At 38.4% G+C, this 17,941-nt stretch overlaps 1 protein-coding gene across 2 annotated transcripts in view; it reads right to left on the reverse strand.

Moving 5' to 3' along the window:
* LUZP2 (leucine zipper protein 2) overlaps positions 1-16,403 on the reverse strand; it is a 117,031-nt gene extending 100,628 nt beyond the window's left edge. The window contains exon 1 of one of the 2 annotated variants that reach the window (XM_085223904.1): positions 16,107-16,403. In XM_085223904.1, coding sequence (XP_085080030.1) covers positions 16,107-16,168 — 62 coding nt within the window. In that variant the 5' untranslated portion in view covers positions 16,169-16,403. The remainder of the gene's footprint in view (positions 1-16,106) is intronic. The other variant, XM_010710705.4, reaches the window with a different exon arrangement.
* Between the last annotated feature and the right edge of the window lie 1,538 nt (positions 16,404-17,941).

The following is a 17,941-nucleotide window of genomic DNA, read 5'->3' on the forward strand; positions in this document are numbered from 1 at the left end:
TTCTTCGTTTCAAGTAGTAACAATGTTCAGTACACAAAACATAAAAACAAAGTATTACTTTTTAAGTGCCTTTTCATCATTTTTTGCCATTTCTACTCATGCACCTAAGGGGGCTTACAGATGCCTATGAGTTCCTCTAGAAATAAACCTATCAAATTCAAAGTGTTACTAGTTGCTACTGTTTCAAGGTTTTCTTTTTCAGTTTACCTTTCTCACCCTTAGAAAGTATTGTCTTCATTATGATCGAGTAAACAAAGGATAAAAAAATAAATTAATGAAGCCTGAAAAATGGTACCAACAACAATGATAATGATAGCACAATCTTCATGATAAGAACATAAGCTTCAACAAAGGGCCTATGAAGAGAATGAAAAGATGCATAAAACAGAAACACCTTCGTTTGAAAGTACAAACAAGTCATTTTTAACAACAATTTTTAGACTAGGATAAGAACAGCTATGATCAATACAGGTTCAGGTCTCAATTCCTCCTAGTTAACTTCTATTTATCCATTACACAGCTGCTTAAGGAATCTCCCCACAGAAACATTCATGTATTTTCTACTAAAAAAAACAATTAAAAAATTTATGAAATTACACAGAAGGCCTTTATTCCTTTATTTAACAGAATATTCAATTTTTAATAGTCAGGTGCAGTGACTTGACATGGGTAGATTTTCTTAATAGCTTCACAAAATCTTGCAGAAATACGATTTTGAACTAGAAATCTCTAAGAAAATATTGAGGCAATGTAGAAGCAGCTAATACATTGCCAACCTTTACAAATACACCAGCTAAACAGTAATTAGTCTGAAAGACAGCCTTTCAGCTGCATCATTTTCCCTGCAGCGTTCTCCTGACTCAACCACTGCAAAAGCCTTCTGAGGGCTGCATCGACAGTAAAACTAATACCTTCAATTACAGTGCAGGCTTTCATGACCAAGTGCAGCAGTTGTTCTGTCAGGGGATTCTGACTGTGCTAGATTGAGGATGGAGTTAAAGTCTATCTGCTACTAAAGTGGGTTTTGTTTTGGGTGTAGGTATAATATTGAGAAACACAGTAGGCAAGCAAGCACACAGTAAACATCTTCAAAGTGGCAAATGCCCCATTCTCTGTAGCATCTCACCCAGGCAGGCATTACCTGATGGTACTGCCAAACGTCTGAATCACCTTTCTGGTGAAGTTGTTACTCCATGATATTGATTTCACTTTTTTTTTTTCCCCTCCTCTCCTGAAGAAAGCGTTTTTCTGCTTTTAAGCAGCATAATTTTTTTTATGTCTCTCTCTACAAGTCCCATTCTTTTTGCTCCTTATCCTCCAAGCGTAACTCTAATGAAACTGCTCAGATTCTTCTGTCAATGCTTACTGAAAAGCATCCAGAAAGATTGTTTCCTCAGGCCAGTGGAATAGTCCAAGAGAAAAATAATTCATTTTCATCAGCATATGACCCTCAGAATTTTTGGAATAAAGTTGCATACTGTGCTCATTCAAAGCCTCACCCTCATGTCCTCTTCCTAGAAGTACCTTTGAAGGAGAAAGCAGTTTTATTACACTAAATATCACAAAAATAACAGTGTTTTTGATGCAGACAAACTTGAGACCATGTGCCCAGCTGCAGTGCACTGGAAAACAACTGCATGGGAACGAGATGCAGTTCCTTCAGTTACAGCTGTACGACCATGATTTTGTGTTATAAAGTCACAAAGACAAGGATCTGTAGCAAAGACAGGTATGCTTTGGTCTAATATCTCAATATTAGAAAAGAAAAGCAGAAAATGGATCTTCAGCTATTTTGCCTGAAAACGACAAAACTTCCACAGCCATTCACTGTCTGAATTGGAAAGATGTATGCTTGTATTGCATACAAATGTATTGCACATTTCAGTTCTTTCTCCACCTTATTTCTGCAACTTCTCCCTTCAATGTTACAGTCAATCTCTAAGGAAACTCCAGTATTATAAGTTCAGTCCATTACAAGTCCCATCTTTCCAGATATCTATTTCTGTCAAGCAATCTGCATCCTTTTCTACTTATTTGTCCCTCCAGAAGCACCACTGCACTCTGTTAGCTGTTGGAAACAGTAATTCCACTCTGTGATGACAGCTGCAAGTTTCTACAAGTTCAGTTTCCAGCAGCTATTCCTTCTCCAGGCAACAGCTGAGCAAACCTTTCACACTTACCAGTCAAAACTGGTAAGTATTGACTGCACAGGCTCCAGACACACTGCTTCCCTTCAGAGCTGCACAAACTATTTAGCTGAGGACACAGGAGATCAATGAACAGGACATTTCCCTTTGCAGTCCCACTGTTTCAGTTGTGCCTCATTTACCAAGTTCTACAACAAGCCACACTTCAGCTCATAGAGGAATTAAAATCCACAGTTTTAGTCTCTCTTTCATAGATGAAGTTATATGTTTCATGTCAGAATATGCCAGTCATCTGAGGAAACTTTGAGAATATTTGCTGACACTAATATTTTATATATTATACATCAGCATATCACAGCACTGAGGGAAATAAATGGAATTCAAGCTCAGTTAATGGGATTTCTCACTCCATTTCCAGTCTTCTCTTTTCTCAGTTTGAACTCATTTTCTACCTCTGTTCCTTTCATCCTGGAATGAAAGCTGGAACAGATATTTTGAATACAGCTCCCAAGATATACAGTAGTGTTATAATACCATTTTTCCCCATAACTTCCCAAATCCTGTGGACTCGAAGCATACAACACAGTAGTGCCTAACACTTACCAGGAATAATTCTGACGAGCTAACCATTACTATTATTATTTTTAAGATTTATCAAGTACTTAAACCCTTTAATTAATTTAATCAGGTAAACACAAAAGGAAAGCATCATCCACAAAAGTAAGCTTAGTTACTGCAGTCTGCATAAACTAAGAATCCAACTGAGTAACATCAATTTCCTTTGTTAGTGAAAAACAGTGAGTGACAGCAAAGAGATATATTAAATAGACCTTATGCCCCATATAAACACAATTTTCTCCATCGTCATGTCTTCTGCACAAAGAAGAAATGAGCTGGCAAAGATATAATACTCACAATTAAAAGATGTTTCCATTTGGTGCATGGCCAGATCCACAGCAGAAATAAAGATGCAGACGCCAGCTGATGGTCTGAGGTGGCTCCATCTGAAATAGTACTGCATTTCTTTATGTGTTGGTAGGGAACACTGATTTTCACACTGCTGTGTAGTCACTAACCTTAGAGAGAGGCTCTTAAATTGAGAGTATTTTTTCCTTCCTTTCTTGGTATTATAGTTTCAGCCATAACTTCAACCACCAGAATAGGCAGATCGTTTTGAACTGAGCCATCCTTCAACTCCCCAATTTCTTACTCTCTTTGCTAATATAGATGCTGTAAAGATCCCACTGAGACATGGTGATTCAGTGAATTCTGTGGATGGGACTATGACTCCAAAAGTGATAAACAGACCGTTCTTAGCCATGACTGAAAGTGATCAAATAATTGTTTTAAAGCTACAGACCATTTCCAGTTTTACTCCAGTGGAATCCTGCCAAGTCATTCAGTATTCCGAAGGTCACTCGAAGAAGGCAAATGTCCATGAAGACTGCAAAACCATCAGAATCCTTATAAAGCTATTTTGCAGCTCACGGTCTTGCCTTGTTGCAATAGAGACTATTACAAATCAGTTGCTCTTTCTTATCATGGAGAAACTTCTTGACATTTGAAAGCAGGTATCAAAACCCTCAGTCTCCCATGCAAGAGGTGCTGCAAGTGCTTGGAATGGTTTCTGTATCACAGAAACAGTAATTCAATAAAGAACTGGGAAAAAAAAAAACTATGGCATTCTGAGGATCTATAAATGGATTCACTTAGGACTGAAGATGCTCTTCTTCTCAAATCAATTTCATCCAAGTATCACATAGGAACAGGTCTATCCACATGAAAACTTCAGGCTGTGTTTATAAAACCATAGTGTTCAAGTGCCAAAGCAATCATTAAGCAATGAGGAGGTAATGTTCTGATAATTACTAAAAATTTTTTCAATTTTTTTTTTTCTTTCAAAGCAGTACATTCAGAAAAGATAAGTACTATCTCATACACAAGAACTAATTACATTATATTCCTAATTTAAAGGAGACATTGGAGATGGAGAAAATATTTCGTGAAAAACATTAACAGATGAAGTTTTCAGGACACATTTCTAACTAAATTGTATCTAAGTGATCACTTCATTTTTAGAGGTTACTTTCTCTCAATATTAATCTTGAAAATACTACATTTTGATGTGATACGTGTTTTCTCATATATTACTGAAATGCTTTTCTATTTTTCCTGTTTCAACATGTGGAAAACAACCCAAATTTCACAAGTATTCTCCACTCATTCTATATATTCTAGGCTGTAGCAACAAGCACAATTCCTCACTGCATGGGTTTAACCAGGGATAATTTCTGTTCAGTTTAGGCAGAATCGTGCTAAAACCACCAGTGATTTTCTTTTATTCCAAATGAAGCACCCTTGATAAAAACAATGTCAAAAAGATCCACATCACATTTCCCTCCCACCCCCAGTGAAAACTGCATCTTTATTCTACTTTAACCAAGATTTATGTTCTAGATTCCATAATGGTTTTGGATGGGGAAAAAAAAATAAGTTAAAGGCAAGCAAAATATAAGTCTTCAAAATTTCCTCCTTCTCAGAGAGATAAATTTGAACCATAGCAGAACACTTCATTCAGAATTATCTCTATTGAAAACGAAATTGCAAGGCACAAGAATGGTGGCTAGAGAATGACCACTCTTGACTTTGGATTTTTGTCTTGTATAAGGTAGCATTACTACTGTTCAATACAAGATCAATAGCTTCTAATCATAGCACTTTCTGTAAGTAAAGCACTAATCATTAACTGAAAGTTTCCTTTATTTTTTCCCCCTTCGAGAACAGAGTACTGCATCTTGGGTTAAAAAGGCTCGAGTATTGGAAGGAGAAAGCAATTCCAACATCATAAAGCTGTATTCAATTCTCAGTCATTGAACATCATACGAACCTATTAATCATGGGAGGACACCAGGCAACTTGACCTTGAGTATCACAAGCAATCAAACTCTTTAAGACTCAAACTGGAGAGCTAGGAAGTATACATTCTTTAATATTAGCGCTGGATGCATGGGGGACATTCTCCTCCTATCGCACATACCTTGCACAATAAGGTCTTCAGTTCACATATATTCAGAGGCCTTCCATACAAAGGCTCCTGGAATCTTGGTTACCTATATAAAGTCTCAGGAACCTTCCTAATCTTTTCAATGCAAAGACATACCCAATATTTAAACGCACTACAAGGTAACAAGCTGCAACTTATATCAACATAATACAAAAAAAAAAGTGAACGTCCCAGAGAAAAATCACCCAGAGGAGACACAAAAGGATTCAGAATCTGAGGGCCAAAACAATTCAGATTTTTCTGTAAATTAGGATGGGAGAGTTACCTAGCATGCAGCATTGGTGAAAGCTGCAGGGCAAACTGAGAGGAGAGCACACAACAGCACCCATTTTGTTTCATGTGCATTTTAGAAATGCTTTGGAATAGCTTCCAGCAACTGTCAAGTTACAACAGGTTACAGTTATAAATCAACATTTCTAGAAGACAGTACAGAAAAAAAGTTTTGAATGCTTACTTAATGTAACTACATTTCTCAAGTTTCCTTTTCAGGAATGCTAGACCCATGACATTATGGTAGTAACTAATGGCATTATGAACAGAGCAACTTTCTGTTGGTTACAGGAATACGACACATTGCTGAGAAAGGTTTAATACTACATTTAAAATGCTTTTAACATGTGATATAGTCATCAAGTTTAAGAAGTAAAGGAAACATGTGATGCCCTTACCGTAAGGAGTCAATGTGTTTTAATTGTAACATTCTGACCCTGACTTCAGGGTCAGCTAACATACATCGTCTATTTAATGCAGAGAGTTTAAGTGCTGTGGAAATCACAGATAAAAGTATTCTATATTCCCTAAGGACTCACTTCATGTATATGCATTTTCTCATATTTCTTAGCGATTTCAGAAACTATTTGCATTTTGCCTGTCTTCGTTACACGTGAAAGGGGCAATACCAAATACTGTCATGAAACAGATAAAAATAAATTCCTGTAAAAACTGAGTAGTGAGATCTGTTTTAAGGAATTATTAATCAGTTCTTCAAATGGACTCAGAAAAGCAATCCCCCCTGAGATAAGAGACCTCCAGTGAATTAGAAATTCGGGAAAGAACTAGAATATTTGAGACAGGAAAAAAGGAAAGTATGAGTTAAAGATACTAAATTTTATGTCTGCTTTCATAAGCTTTTCTGAACCAAACAGAGCAACATCTGTGAATACTAAACAGCAGATATTTGTTTTCCAAGTAAATAGAGGAGCAACTGTGAAGTGTCTATTCACTGTCTACACACTTGAGTTTATTTTTTTCATGTCATACATGAATACAGAGATTTCACAGCAAACAGTACTTGAGCCTGAGTTTTCCACCAAGTTAAGTAGTACAGGCTGTACTGATCACACATTTAAAGATGCTTAATGAAGGCAACACAAGGAAAGCACAAGGATGCTGTGGATTCTGAGAGCCCTCTCACCACATTGTTATGGGGCACCATGGTTACTTCCCAGGCCTTAACCTCTAGATTTAGCCAAACAGCCTTATTCCTCAGCTCCCAGAGAAACAAAGAAAGCTGCAAAGCTAGACTTTCTGAAAGCTATCAGAATGGATTTCTAACAAACATGAATATATAACTCAATAGCTGAATACCTGTCTCATTTTTAAGTGCATAGATTTCATTTATTTATTATCTCAGATATTCAGAGTGTTAGTGGAGCCATCATGCTGTCCCCCATTTGAAATTCAATAGGCATCAAGATTAGACTCATTCCGCACACTTAAAGAAAATACAATGCAGATCATAGGTATTGAGTCTTTCAAAATCTCTGGTTCCTTGACAAAAGCTGTCTCACTTCACATGGAATAAAAGAAGCCACAGTGCATATTTTCAGGAGAGAACGTGTCAGGAACACACACTGCAAAAATAGAGGAGTAGACCTGCAGTGGGACTGATGGACTCAATCACTAATTAGCAGAAAGAATACAGCAATTATATTGAGTACTTGGGTACAGAAGATGAGAACTAATCATGAACTGATCAGTTTCAGCAAAGCTGCTCAAAAATTCAGCTATTTATTGAACACAGGTGTTTGATTCGTATCATGGCTCAATTTCATTCTGTCTAAAAAGTATTTGTTCTTAGAAAAAGGTGTAAGGCAGGTATGAGTAAAATTCATTTTATTTCTCCATTTAGAGGGAAAAAACCCTATGTCATGACAGACATAAGTCTTAGCATATCATTAGCACACATTTCACTATGCTGCATCAGCAGGAATAAACTTGTTCTACATTCCATCTAATGCCATCCAGAGTACATCTCCGGATGCCATACAGAGTACAGTCTCAGCAATTCCATTTGCACACACATTTCTCTTCTCATCTGCTTTTCAGTGAGTCTCACTTTCTTTCTTTACAGCCAGACCGGCCCAGCAATTTGGTTAATGAAGCAGGGAACTTGCGGATCCATGCCTCAGGAAAGGGTGAGAGGGAGAAGGGTAAGGAGATAGTAGATGGGTCAAAAAAAAAAACAAAACAAAAAACAGAGCAGTGGCAACAATCTAAAGAAGAATGTTAATTTACAAAGTACAACCTCAGAACGCAAGATAGTACAACACAATACTATCGAAACTGAGGCCAACAAACCAAACAGAATGAGGAAGCATCTAAAAGCAAAGCCTTACTCTATAGATTGCAGAGGGACCACGTGCTTATCCACCACGAACCAAGAGACAGACACTCATGATCTACCAGGTGCTCCACCTTTCTTCTTGTGGGCACAAAATCCTCCAGGGAATTTTGCTCTTTCCCCCTCCTCCCCCAAGAACCAAATACCCAAAAAAGGCAGTCCACAGAACCAAAACATTAACTCCTACTGCTTTACCTGATGTTATAATGCAGAATACTGACACACAGACACACACACACACACACACAAAAAAAAAAAAAAAAACTATGACAGGACCTCAAAGATCATCTAGTTTCAACTCCCCTGCCATGTGCCTATGGCAGTGCCAACTACTAGACCAGGCTGCCCAGAGCCACATCCAGCCTGGCCTTGAATGCTTCCAGGAATGGGGCATCCACAACCTCCTTGGGCAACCTGCTCCAGTCTGTCACTACTCTCTGAGTGAAAAAACATCCTCCTAATATCTAACCTAAACATCCCATCTTACTTTAAAACCATATCCCCTTGTCCTATCAGTACCCACTCTCATAAACAGTCATACCCCCTCTTGTTTATGCACTCCCTTCAAATATTGGAAGGCCACAATGAGGTCTCCCCAGAGCCTTCTTTTCTTCCAAGCTAAACAAGCCTAGTTCCCTCAACCTTTCTTCATAGGAGAGATGCTCCAGCCCCCTGATCACCTTAATGCCTGGCAGTTTTTTCCCCTCCTACCCCCTTCTGTTATTCAACCAAGTTTTATTTTTACAAAGGCTCATAACAGTAACTGCATAGATCCTAAAGAGTTATTAGCATAATGAGATTACGTGGAGTTTACAGTATGATAAACACAAGTCCTTTAACAGAAGGTATTTTGAAGGTGTAGCAAAGCCTATGGTGTGGTACAGTGTTTGGCATGGTAACCTCATGAAGTTCATGCAGAGAACTATCTCCAACTACAAGGGAAAGGTGTCAGTTCTGCAGTCAGATAGAATTCAGCAGACATGCATTCTTTCCTTTCTACTTGTCTGACCATCAGGCTAGTTTTTAAACCAGCTTCCACTTTCCTACTACGTAAATGAAAAACAAGCTTATCTACATATCCTGCAGGGAAGTTGTGAACATAAATTGAAAACACGAGCATTCATTAGAAGCAACAACAGAAGTATGCTTCAAACAGCTGGAATCATTAACCATTTAGGCAAAATACAGCAGCAGGCAGAATACTGACCTCACCTTCTTCAGATAGCAGGCATAGACAGAGCACATCAGGAATTTGACATTTCCCTGCATTACTTTGTATGGAAGCTATCAATTAATACCAGTGAATAAGATATTGATGAATTCCACACCAGCTTATTTCTTGAGCTCAAAAATATCAGCATTGATTGCTCTTGTGATTCACTGAAATAGACTGTTTCAGTGAATACAGCAGAGATTTCAGAAGGTTTTTGTGTGTGTGTGTGTTCCTGCTAATATGCAGTAAAAGATTAACAAACATAGGAATGAAATGGGGCAAAGGAAGAAGTAACAGGACAAGAAGATAAGCAGGCAGAGTTGGAGTTAAGATGTTATTTGATGCAACAACAAATTTTTCAATTTATCCTATCCCACTCCACTTCTCAAAGTCATTTGACATTCTAATATGACTGAAATAGCATATATAACAACATGCATCTTAAACACTGGCGCAATATTGAGATTGAAGGATAGCCTGAACTATCTTCTTTCAGAGAAAAACACAACTTGTTTTCCATTCTTACAGACCTGACCTTACAAGACATTCAGTGAACCCACTGGGCAAAAAACAGACAACAAGGAGCGATGCCTTCTGACAAGTTGCATAAGAAATTTGTCTGCAGATTGGTATACCAAAAGGATCACTGTCTGGGAACAGGTTGCTGTTAAATGCATTTTTGTAGGAGAGATTTCAAATTTAGTTTGATATCCTTGCATTCGGCTGAACTAGGAGATGAGAAAAACGGAAATGTCAGCATTATAATTTCCCTGAAAACAAGGAATACGTTAAAAAGTACAGAAGTATCTCCATTCCAATTGTCCTGAGCAGAAATGCATTGTGCATGGTGTAATAAGCAGAAGTCCAACCGTTCTATTATAATTTTAAGACTGAATCCTAGGAAGCCTTGAGATACAGCTATTACATGGAACTTTGATTTGATCAAATCTACAGATAATTTAAGTTTCTCCTGAAAATGACATGTTTTGATTATTTTTTTTTTGTTCCCCACCCCCTACCCTCTTCCCCATTCTTCCATTCCCCTCATCTTTTCTACTTTTCCTTTTCAGATTCAACATTTATATACAAGTACCACAAAATAATTCATTTTCTGGCTGCAGTTACAAAAGATTTACCACCCAGATTTCTAATTTTTGCTGGTTGGCTTAACTTTGAGGAGCATTTCACCATGTTATCATTGTCTGAGATAAAACATTTACTGCATACTAATTCCAAGGTCATCATTCTTCATCAGAAACTAGTCCCACGTCATAGCAGAAAATACCACTACATTTCTAAGCTTGGACAAGAATCTACTGCTTTCCCACCCCTTCTCTTCAAGTGGGAGACAAACTGATTAAACATGTGGTTGTCCCACTATAAATAAACTGCAAACATGGAGATGTAAATCTGTTGCACACATCAAGGATATATCTACAGAGTAAACCATAGCACAAGCACAGGGATTCCTTAATTAACCTAAAGCAATTTCACTTTGATGCCAAGAACTCCATCCGGAGCAGGTCTTGCTTTACTTTTCTATGAAAGATGGATGTGCCCCAACTCCTTTATTTAAAAACTACCTTGAATATGTCTGCACTATATTAGAGCGTGCTGGGGAGTTTGTTGGCTTGTTTGCTATTTCAGGATTATCAGTGGGTTGTTTTTGTTTTTTCCCAACATTTATTCATTTTTCAAGTTTATTTTATTATTTTTAATAAAACCAAACCTCAAAATTTCTCAAAGGAAAAGACTTTGGTTCACCTAATAGCAATACCCAGCAGGTTGCTGGCTTAGACTCTCATCTATGCATAAAAATAGAGAAATTAAGCCAAATACATTCCTAGAGCTAGATTATATTGCAAGTAAACTTGTCCCTTTGTTTTTAAACACAATCCACAGCAAAGCTCATGCTTTCTTCAGGTATAACAACATCCCAAGCCATATGTTGAAAGACACTTCTACAAAACAGGCACTTGCAAAATGTCAGCCTAGTGTGAAAAATCATCCAAGCTTTATAAAAACTGGAATATTTCCACAATTTAGGAAACTCAGATTGTTAAAGCAGGCACAAATTCTGAGCAGGAGACACAGGATTGAATAAGTGCCCTACATTTCTTGAAGAATTCAGAAAGCAAAATAATAAAACTGTTTTTGTTGTCTATCCAGCTTACATGAAAATCCATGTTCTTTTCTGCTAAAGCATTGCACATCAAACTACCACTTTTCACAATTCACACTCAGACGTAAGAAAAAGGAAGAACACTGCTAGACCTCAGCCTAAAATCCCAGAAGGGAAGATTGCTTTTGGCCACCTGCTTGAGCACATAGCAGCAATATGGCTACAAGTGGGGTTATTACCACAAGTAATTCTCACTTTTCCACCTCAAAATCCAGCAAAGGGCAGGATTCCTACTTTTCTGTCAATCTCAATAGCAGTCACTTGGAACATCTGTCTGTAGCCTGAAGTGCATCTGAGATGAAAAGGAGTACAAGAACTAGCAAACGAGGATTTCTTTCAGTATTTCTTTTGTTTTCCCAAACCCTGGTATTGTACATTCCCCTTTGCCCATCATCAAATCTCAGATGAAGTCTTTCACACAACTTTATCTGAGAGAAAGTAGCCATATTTTGTGCACTTAAAAAAAAGATACCAAAACCAAAAGAATGCTGTAAAGAAGAGAGTTGTCCTCAAAAATATGTTACAAGGAAAAAGCAAGCCTCTGAGTCAAGTTCTTACTTTTCATATGGCAAGTGGTTTGAAGTTACTTCCATTTCTTCCAACAATAGGCATGCACCAGACCAAGTCCCATATCTTCATTATGAAGCACCCACCTACCAGAAAGTGACCATACTGCTTTTCTCCTGATATAAAACAAAAGGGGGCATTTCACAGAATGGCCAGGGTTGGAAGGGACTTCAAGGATCACAAAGCTCCAACCCCCTGCCACATGCAGGGCCACCTACCTCCACATTTAATACCAGCCCAGGCTGCTGAGGGCCCCATCCAACCTGGCCTTGAACGCCTCCAGGGATGGACGGTGCATCCACAGCCTCTCTGGACAGCTGTTCCAGCAACTCACCACTCTCTCTGTAAAGAACTTCTCCCTGACATCCAACCTAAATCTTCCTTCCCTTAACTTAAAACCACTTCCCCTCGTCCTGCTGTTAACTGCAGGTTAACACCTGAATTATGGATTGTCTTCTAACATCAGCATCATAAGGCAGACACTGAATTGTACTATTAGGAAAAAAAGTGTCAGCCATTTCACTGCCATGAAGGTAAATTCTGCCTTTCACCACCCTGGTATTTATACATCCTTTTAATGTTTTACTGTTTAGTATTATTAATACCAGTATTAAAATGCATCTACTGGGTCTATTCTCAACTATATCATTCTATTTCAATCCAATTTTGCATCTGGCAAATTTCATGCTCGGACAGAAGAGTTCTTTGTTTTAAGCACTTAAATGAAAAGACAAATTTCACATCACAACAAGGCTCTGTGAAGGAGTTAGATATTCACCATTCAGACAACAAAACTGTTGGTGACCAAAGTCTTCAGTAGCTAGCCTTCCAACTGAAACAATTACTATTCAGAAGAGGTTCCTTCTGCCTAATAACAAGCAAGTCTCATTTGACAAGGTAATCAGAACTGCAGATCTCAGTTACTGACCCAGATGAATAATTTCATGCAGATATTCCCTTCTGCAAATAATATTTTCCCCGGTCAGAAGGCTTAGACATCTACATCCATAGAAGCACACAGGCAGAATGAGGCCCTTTACCTATTACACGCTTTGTGCACTCACTGAGAGATCATACAGTGGGACTCGTTTCTGTAGGTGTCTTCAATGTAGTGTGAAAAGATACTAGCACATATACAACCATCACTTAACATCTGCCCAAACCAAATGGTCTGAGGAAATCTGAAACCACAAGCTTTAGAAGAGTTTGAAACAAGTTCATTTCACCTTCAAAAAAAAAAATCTATTCTTTAACTTTCTATGGGACTCCAAGCAGTAATTTTTACTAATTCTGTCTCCAAACATGCCATTACCTGGACAGACTAATATAACTCAATCTTCTAAGCACATCTGCAGTACAAAGAAGCTTGAAATATGACTAAGAGTAATAACCAAGATTGGAAACCACATCAAAATCAAGCTTAAGTAATACAGACAAGCATCCATTTCTAGAATATGGATTTTCTGTAGTTTAATAGATGTTTAGTTCATTTGTACTGTTTTAGTCTGTGCTGAGATGTTAGTGATTAATTTCTGATTTTCAAGGCTGTATATTACGAACACAACCTTACAAGTTATAGCTGTGTATTTCTCTTTTCAACAACATTGTAAAATAAGAAGCATCAATATAGTTCAAGTCATCAATTCATATTTGTTTGCAGTTCTCCTTGAAGACAAGCCGAGGTCCATCTCAAGCTATAAAACTGTGACACAAGGCAAAGACAAAACATGACATAAGGAAGAAAAAACTCCTGTTGTCCACAGCTCCATTAAGTGCTGCATACATTCATTTCAGCACTAATGTATGAAATGGTGATACTTCGCTTCTCTAATAACTTATGTAAAAAGCAAATCACAGAGGAAAACTTTCTGCGCCACAAGGCAGGTGCTTCTCCTTACCTAAGCAATTTCACATACCACAATATAAGACCCTGCGTTGTGCTAACGCCACTGCTCCTGACAGCCTGCTATGTTTCAGTCCAGCAAATGCATTAACTATGTCTCCAAAAAGAAAAAAAAAAAAAACAAAAAAAACTACTGCTGCAGACAGAACCATCTTCAGCTGAAGGGAGAATGAAGCATCATCTCTTTCCAATAGGCAGCATACTGATAGCACCGTAACTTTTTTTTTTTTTTTTAAACTTTCTATTATGAGTTGTTGAGAAATTACTCCATGTTCTACAAGGTTAAAAATTAAGTGACTGAAGGAAGCTGCTGACCAGGATAGTACAACACCTCCAGAATTATAAATCGCTAACACTGTAGGAGAGGGTCAGCGTCCTATGGAACATGATGACCATTCAAAATATATCATAATCAAAGCTTCACTTTCTAACACGTAAGGTATGCTCAAGTGGAATTTTAAGTGGACTGTCTCACATTCATAATTTTCACTCCTCAATTAGAAAATAATACAAATTGTGTGCAAAAGTTATACTCTTAGGAATATACGCACTCCAAGTCAAAACATTCACAGTTTGCATTCACAGGTCAGCTTCAATTTCCTCATATTCTGTCCATTTATCTTTGAAGGAAAGTAGGGACCTGAGTTTTACTATTATTATAAAGGATGACCACAGGTCATGTTTCTATACAAAAAAAAAATATTTTCTCATGAAGATTAGAGGCACCTGCTTTTTGGGTGTTACACTGCATGTCTTGTTCCAGTTCAGTCTCCTGAACAAAGAAGTTACTGATCTGACATTTCATGAAAACTGCAAATTTTGAAAAATTCAAGCAGTTTCTGCATCTCTTCTCATGACATTTTCATCTGTGCAAACCCATGCAAGATGGGCTGCATCTGACAAAACTGTTGTGGCACTTGTTCCCTTTTTCAACTGTTTCTTAGTGAAGAATATATCACTTCTAAATGAGTAGAACTATTAATCTAAGTTCTTGGCCGCTAGTGAATGTTTCCTCAGACTTATTCAATCAGAGATGAAAGCTATTGAGCACCTGTATGCTGCGATTCTCTTGTGATTTATGTTTTCAAGAGCCTTGGAGTTCTATATATTGACTGGCACTGTGGTCTCTAAATCACAAGTGTTACAGAGAAATAGAAATTACACCCTCAAAAAGGTGCAGTAGGAAGATAATGGAAACACTGTGATACTCCTCACTTCTTCCAGCATTCAGATCTTTTCCCACCCAGCTTTTCCAGTTAACATTTTCATGTTTGCATATGCACTGAGATATGCCCCTGGTACACTTCACTTTGAATAGCTAGCAGACAGACTTTTTCTTTTATAAAAGTCCATAAGAAATTCAGGCTTGAAATGTTTTGTTTTTCCTGCAAAAAGTTAAAAAAAAAAAAAGCACAAACCAAAAACAAAAAAAGACAGGCATTTTACAAAAGAGGAAGACTAAAGTAACCAACATTTTCATGACAAACACACATGCTCTGAGAAAATGCTTTCCAGGTTTAGAAGTTGATTGTGTACTTATTACTACCAAGCAGAGAAATGCTTTAAATCTGGATTTTCTAATCAGCAATGGGAATTTAGGAAGCCTGGACTGAGAGCAGTGTCATTAGGACATATCTACTCAGCAGCCAGCATTAACTCATCCCATTGTCTTGTTCAGAGGAGTGTAGCAGCTGTGTCCTTCCTTGGCTGAGCGTGTCATGCCCACAGCACAGAAAACATCATCTCTGAGCAAGTGAACACTATTTTATCAGAGCACTGAACAGTCAGAGTAGTTGTTATTTTCAGGCTGCAAAAGGTTTTGTTCACTTTCTCAGCAACATGCTGTACTGCTTCTGGATTGCAGCAACTTTTCAACATTACCTGGCATTGAGATAACACTGCAACATCTCACCTGTATTTCACAGTCAAGAAGATAAGCCATAAACCTCAGGGTCTTAGAGGATAAGCCATAGGTTCAGATGCAAAAGCCTGAGCTGGGATAAGATTATCTAAGCGTTTATTTTCCTGCACTGAACAGGAGGATATATTAGCACATCCTTAGTTTCAGTCTTCCATATTTCATATAAAGCACAGTATGTGCTATTGCTGCTGTGTATATGAAGCTTATATTTGATAACTGTCTCGTTTCACCTTCTGAGCTCTGGGTCAACTTACACAGGAGCAGCTCTTTAACAGCATATAAAAGCCCAGAGAGAACAAGTAAAAGATTCAGTGCGTCTTAGAGGATCAGAAGGGGGAGGAGGAAAACAAGAATCAGAAAAGATACCCATGCTTTAAACTTCCTACCCCAGCAGAAGCTGAAATCTGTGTTATTCCTCTCGCAATTACTAGACTAAAAGAATAAATAGCAAACAGAACTGCAAGCAAAATAGCTCTCTGTACTCACCTAGCACTGAAGACCAGTGCAGGAAAAAGCAGCAGCAAGTAATAAGCAGGGGAGAATTTCATGATGTAGCCCCTCTGTTTCGTTCTGTTCCTCACCGATCCTCTTCGCAGCGTCTCCTGCCTCCTCTACCGACCGACAGACCGACTAACGAAGGGAGCTCGGAGTGGGACGTGAGCTCCAGGAGTGATGTCAGAGGCAGCGAGCTGCTGCTGCTGCGAGCCCACAGCCTGCTTGAGGCGATCAGTCAGCGTGCTGCCTCCAGCCACGTCCTGGAGGGTTTGGTAGTGGTGGATGGGGAGGGACAGGCAGGCAGCAGCTGGTGCTTGGCTTTGAGGTTGTAGCAGAGCAGGGCTTAGGGATTCCGCATGGAAAAAGAAGATGGAATGAAAATAACATCATTTTCTAATTAAAGTCTTCATTTGTTCAAAATGCATCTATACAAGGTTGTGGTACAAAGGATTTGCTAGAAGCAAGCAGCAGGTAGCAAATCAGCTTGACAGACTGGAGCTGGAGAGGTATCACCTCTGCACAGCAAGAATTCAGAAATCATTATGTCAATTAGATATTAATTCACCCCACTAGCACTTCAAGTTGAAAGGAAGAGGGGAAACAGATCCCAAAAAATACTTTTGAAATATTGATGTCATCTCTAAAAACCCTTCACTAGCAGAAGCAACTCAGAAGTCTTCAAGAGCATCTCAGACTCTTTTTTCTGCTTTAAGTGTTTTTGTTTCATCTGATCTTGACCTCGATTGTAAAAATATAAGTAAAATGCACTGTCAACCAAAAATGCTTTCAAAATCCAAGTATTCTTTACTCTGTCACAAGTGAAGTCGGCAAATCATAGAGCCGTAGAACACTGAAACAAAAATTAACTTTCTATGCAACAGAAAAAAAACCCACAAACTTGTCTACAAGTGAATCATAGAATAGCTTACGTTGGAAGGGACTTTCAAGATCATCAAGATCCAAGCCCCTGCCATAGACTGGTTGCTCCCACACCAGCTCAGGCTGCCCAGGTACCCAGCCTGGCCTTCACTGCCTCCAGGAACGAGGCACCCACAGCTCTCTGGGCAGCCTGTGCCAACACCTCGCCACCCTCTGAGTAAGGAATGAGCTCTGATCATTAGAAGACAGAATTCTGGCTGTCTGTGTACCTGTCAGGTTAAATGAAAGGCATCCAGAAACTACACAAGACATGCATAAAATAAAAAGTTTCCACATTCTAGTATGGCGCATCATTGCATTCAACTGTTTGAAGAATACATGCAGGTTGTATCAAAGCCAATAGAAATGGAAACTTCTTTGAAATTAGATTTGACCCTTATTAAGATTTCATGTGGCATAGAGATGGAATAAATTACATACACAACACCATAAAGAGAGAGGGAAGGGAGAGAAAGGGAGAAAAAGAAAAGGAATATACATAGGAAAAAGAATGTACAGAAGACGACTAAAATAATGCCTGAAAACAACTCTGCGTCCCAACTATGTTATTTTCCTGGCACACCTGGCAGCAAGTTGTATTTGACCACAGTAATTTAACTCAGCATTTATTGTTATTTTGATGCTACAGTACCAGCAACAGAAACAGTCGTGTTGCCATGGATACTTATGGCAGAACAGTAAAAAGGTCATAAAAAGTGCAGTCAGTTTCTTATTTCCTCTTCCAGAAAAAAAAAAAAAAACAACTAACTCTCCCAGGTACCTTCCAGCCATCTATTGGCAGCTACACCTTCTTCCATCCTTTCCTTATATGCACCCATACAGGGTGGAAAAGGGACAAAGAGAAGGCACTAAGGAGTAATTTATGCTCAATTATACAGTGCAAGTTC

This window comes from Meleagris gallopavo, chromosome 5, assembly GCF_905368555.1.
Source record: "Meleagris gallopavo chromosome 5, MGAL_WU_HG_1.1, whole genome shotgun sequence".
NCBI lineage: Eukaryota > Metazoa > Chordata > Aves > Galliformes > Phasianidae > Meleagris > Meleagris gallopavo.